This window comes from Pteropus vampyrus, unplaced genomic scaffold, assembly GCF_000151845.1.
Source record: "Pteropus vampyrus isolate Shadow unplaced genomic scaffold, Pvam_2.0 Scaffold541, whole genome shotgun sequence".
Taxonomy (NCBI): Eukaryota; Metazoa; Chordata; class Mammalia; order Chiroptera; family Pteropodidae; genus Pteropus; species Pteropus vampyrus.
In genome coordinates, this window is record NW_011889322.1 from 1,967,632 (window position 1) to 1,972,875 (window position 5,244).

Consider the following 5,244-nt stretch of genomic DNA (forward strand, 5'->3'; position numbering starts at 1 on the left):
TCATGCTAAAGCTGGTGGAGGGGAAGAGGGAGGAAGAGCCTGGATACTCTTAGTATATTGGCCTCAGATCTGTCCTTTGCCCTTCTCTTGTCTGCTCTCTGCCTCAGGAAGCTGACCCCTATGGACTGCATCTCCCAGATTAACTTCTCTGCTAAATGCCAGCTGGGGTTCCTATGCCTCAGTAATTCGAGGCACCAAAAGGAGTTGAGAAAATGGGAGAACAGCTTCTAGGATATTTCCTCTTGCTTTCCCTTGCATCAGTGAATCTGTGAGAGCAGCTGCATCCCTACCACATGTGCAAGGAAGCTTGTTTATAGCTTCCAATCTCCTACCTTGATGACACTTCTCCCTCCCTTGTTCTTCTAGATCAAAGTACAACATGCCTTCTCCTGTGGCTAATCTCTGGTGCCTTCCTAATTCTTCTATGTCCCCATACTCACACTCCAACTGGTATGTGTACCTTCATTACAACCCCTCATCTGAGCCATCCAGGGTGATTCTTCTTTCTTGTGAGGACCCTCCTTGATACCCTGAGATAGATGAGAGTGAAATCACAATAGCTCAAAGCTTTTAGAACACAGCAAAAGCAGTCCTAAGAGGGAAATTTATGACAATACATCAAGAAACAGAAAAAACTCAAATAATCTAACCTTACACTTAAAGAAACTAGAAAATGAACAGCAAACAAAGCCAAAAGTAAGTAGAAGAAAGAAAATAATAAAAATGTAAACAGAAATAAACAAAATAGAGTCTAAGGAAAAATACAAAAGATCGAAGAATCCAAAATCTGACTCTTTGAAAAGATAAACAAAATTGATAAATATTTAACCAGACTCATCAAGAAAAAGAGAAGACTCAAATAAATAAAATCAGAAATTAAAGAGAACGACAACTGACACCACAGAAATATAAAGAAGTATAAGAATATACTACAAGAAATTGTATGCCAACAAATTGGACAGTCTGAAAGAAATAGATACATTCCAAGAAACAGACAACCTCTCAATATTGTCAAGAAGAAACAGAAAATCTGAACCGACTGCAAAAGAAATCGAATTAGTAATCAAAAACCTCCCAACACACAAAAGTCCTGGACAAAATGGCTTCAAAGGTGAATTTTACCATACGGTCAAAGAAAAATTAGCACTCATTTTATGAGGCCATCATTAGCAGACGAAACTGATACCAAAGACATTTTTAAAAATATATATATCCCTGATGATATATCCCTGATATCCCTGATAATATCCCTGAGAATAAAAATTCTCAACAACATATTAGCAAAACAAACACAGAAATACATCAAAAAGATCAAACACAAATAAATCAAGTAGGATTTATTCCTGATATGCAAGGTTGGTTCAATATCCACAAATCAACTAAGGTTATATACAACATAAACAAAATAAAGTATAGAATCATATTATAATATCACTAGATGCAGAAAAAGCATTTGACAAAATCCAGCATCCATTTATGGTAAAAACTCTCAGCAAAGTGGGAATAGAGAGAACGTACCTCAACATAATAAATACCATATGTGACAAACCCACCATTAACATTATACTCAAGGGGAAAAAGCTATAAGTGTTTTCCTTAAGATCAGGAATTAATTAGACAAGGATGTCCACGTTTACCACTTTCATTCGACTTAATATTGGAAGTCCTAGCCATAGCAATCAGCTAAGGAAAAGAAATAAAGGCATCCAAATTGGAAAGAAAGTAATAAAACTATCATTATTCGCAGATTGTAGGGAACAAAGTCAATAATATTGTAATAACTATGTATATTGCCAGGTAGGTACTAGACTAATCAGGGGATTACCTTCTAAATTTTATAAATATATACACATGAAAATAATTTAAACTAATATTAAATGTCAACTATAACTGAAAAATAAAAATTTAAAAAAGAAACATTAAAGAGACTTCTTTAAGATAAAAAAAGAACGTACTTATGAATAATAAAATGGCAATAACTACATACTTATCATTAATTACTTTAAATGTAAGTGGATTAAATGCTCCCATCAAAAGACATATGCTAGATTAATGAATAAGTAGACAAGACCCATACATAAGAGACCCACTTCACCTGAAATAAAGGAGAAAAAATTACACCTTTATTTTCACTAACTTCTAACTAAACACATTTAGTATTTGCTTCTGTTATTTATTCAGGCAAAACCTGATGCTATGCACGTACTCTTGCAGTGGATCCCAGATAAGAACTCTCAGATTGGGTGCTCGGTCTTGTAGAACCATGTCTGACTCTGGAAGCACTCAATAAATAGTGCTTCTCTCTAGCAAAAAATGTGGCTCTTCTCTTGGAAGGAAGGTGATCAAAAATTCATATTCTGTTCCAGGAAGAGAGGAAACTTCTTAAAATGTATTAAATCAGTCCTCCTAATGGATCAAAGAATAATGTAATGTTTCTATATTACAAAAAATAAAGATACACACTTCAGATCAAAAGAAACACACAGACTGAAAGTAAAACAATTTAAAAAGTTATTTCATGCAAGTAGAAATGAAAAAATCTGGAGCAGCAATACTTATAGTAGACAAAATAGACTTTATAAAAGACAAAGAAAGACATTTCATATACAATAACCAAGATAGGGAAGCAACTTAAGTGTCCATTGATAGATGATCTGATAAAGAAGTAGTACATATATACAATGAAATACTACTCAGCCATTAAAAATAATAAAATATTACTATTTGAAACAATATGGATGGACCTGGAAGGTATTACAATAACTGAAATGTCAGACAGAGAAAGAAAAAGACCATATAATTTCACTTATATGTGGATTCTAAAGTTCAGAATAAATGAAATAACAAAACAGAAACAGACTGGTAGATACAGAGATCAAATTGATGGTCACCAGATGGCAGAGTGTCTGCAGTGCTGAGTGAAAAGGTGAGGGGATTAGGAAGTATAAATTAGTAGCTATGAAATAGTCACGGGGATGTAAAGTATAGCATAGAGAATATGGTCAATAATATTATAATAACTACTATATATGGTGCCAAGTGGGGATTAGACTTATCGAAGGGATCACTTCACAATTATATAAATATCTAACCATTGTGCTGTACACCTGAACCCAATATAAAATAATATCAAATGTCAACTGTAACTGAATAATAAATACCAGTATTGTGAGAAGTGCTGCCATCATGCTACTGAAGAAATAGGTTAAAGAAATATGTGTTAATTTGAAGAAGTTATGCAGTGAACTCTATTTCATATGTTGAAAGTATTTAGGTAAAGGGAAGATTATATTTTCAGAGGTTATTTTGTGTGGCTCTGAAGGCCAAGTTAAATCAACAAGACTGATTTAATAGAAGCAAACTTCCAGCTTACCCTTAGGAAAAACCAGAAATGAGCATATCTTTTCAAATGTGGAATATACACCTTGGGGAAAATAGACCATTTTGTTTTTGTGGAAATGTTTAAATAAATTTGAATGACCATCATTCAAAAATGCTTTACAGAGATTTGTATACTACACAAATTAGGCCTGATGGGCTTTAAAGAACCACCAATGTGGAGATTGTAAATAATCTAAAACTAAAATTAATGCCCTAAAATTGTATGTGGGATTGCTTGTATTTTACATGTGTAACCTACAAAACACGATTTTATCTAACTCCTTCCCACTCCTTCACAACTATGCAGAGTGGGTATTTTCATTGCTCTTTTTCATAGTGATAAAAAGATAAGAGAAATTACTTGATAGGCACTATTATGTAGATGGTCATTGGCAGAGTGAAGGTAAGAGATTATTACCTAATCTCAGTTACTTAATGCTCATAGGCAAGCCATAAAATATATTAACTTGATAAAATTAATATTTTATGACACATGAGTTTGGCTACTCAGAAATTAAAACAAAAGATTGCCAGTTTTTCAGAATTAAAAATTTCTCATGGTCCAGTCCATTTTGCAATCCTGCATTCTTTAGTTTCCGCCCTTTCCCACCCCTCCTTTCCCTCTACTCTTTCCCCAACATCTTCCTCAGTGCTCCTTTCATATCTTTATTGCGTAATGTGTAGATGAAAGGGTTTAGAGTTGGGGTGACAATTCCATAGAGTAAGGCCATGAACTTGTCCCGGTCACGGGAAGTGGCCGAGGGCGTCTGCAGGTATGTGGCCATAGCAGTGCCGTAGAAGAGAAATACCACCACCAGGTGGGAAGAGCAGGTCCCCAGGGCCTTGTGACGCCCCTCAGCGGTCCTGATCTTCCACACGGCCTGGGCAATGCAGCTGTAGGAGGTGAGAATGAGTGTGAGGGGTGCCAGGAGAAAAAACGCACTGACCAGGAGGAGTTCCATGCGATTGAAGGTAACATCCACACAGGCGAGTTTGAGCAGAACCGGCACTTCACAGAAGAGGTGATCTATGACATTTCTTCCACAAAGAGGGACCTGTGTGACTAGCACAGTCTGCACCAATGAGTTTCCCAAACCTGCCAGCCAGGTCATGGCCACCAGCTGCCCACAGATGCGCGGATGCATGAGAGTGGCATAGTGCAAGGGCCGGCACACCGCCACATAGCGGTCCACGGCCATGACCGCAAGGAGGATGCACTCCATGGAACCCATGGCCAAGGACACATACAGCTGACCAACACAGCCACCATAAGTTATGGTCTTCTTCAGGCCCTGCATGTTAACCAGCAGCTGGGGGACTGTGCTGGTGGTGTAGCAGAGGTCCATTAGAGACAAGTGTGTGAGGAAAAGGTACATCGGGCTGTGGAGCCGGGGATCCAGATGAGCCAAAATAATGATGGCCATATTGCCCAGCAAGGTCAGTAAGTAGAAAACCACAACAATAGCAAAGAGGGTCATCTCCAGCAGTGGCTGCTCAGAGAAGCCCAGTAGAAAAAAAACACCAAAAGAGCTGGTATTGAGAATGACCATCACTTTTCATTGCATTACCTTTAAAAGAAAAATATGCTGGAGCAAGGAAATATGTGAGATTGCATAGAAATCTGTACTTTTATCATCTCTCCTGGGTGTTGACCTTACAGAGGCAAACAGTGCAGTCCTCCCTTAGAACTGTAAATAATCACCTCCAATTTAAGCCCTTACCCTTTTCTCATCTTTATATTATTATCTTTCTCCTGCCTTCCCTGGGAATTCTGTCATTGGCTAATTTTGTGTATTCACACTATCTCTAACTCTGACTTCTCCACTTCTTACCTCTTTGCCTTCGAACATGTATATAGCTCCC

At 37.2% G+C, this 5,244-nt stretch overlaps 1 protein-coding gene across 1 annotated transcript; it reads right to left on the reverse strand.

Annotated features, from left to right (window-relative positions):
* Window positions 1–475: 475 nt before the first annotated feature.
* LOC105308047 (olfactory receptor 2G3-like) lies at window positions 476–4,931 on the reverse strand. Its single transcript, XM_011383784.2, has 2 exons — window positions 4,021–4,931; window positions 476–530 (listed from the first exon to the last, which is right to left on the reverse strand). Exons 1-2 carry the CDS (start codon window positions 4,929–4,931, stop codon window positions 476–478), a joined length of 966 nt encoding a protein of 321 aa, XP_011382086.2.
* Window positions 4,932–5,244: the final 313 nt, after the last annotated feature.

Coding starts and splice junctions, on each gene's coding strand:
- LOC105308047 (XM_011383784.2), bottom strand. CDS start 4,931: ATGGTCATTCTCAATACCAGCTCTTTTGGTGTTTTTTTTCTACTGGGC. Junction 531..4,020: donor AAAGGAGCACTGAGGAAGAT/GTTGGGGAAAGA, acceptor CATCTATCTCAG/GGTATCAAGGAGGGTCCTCA.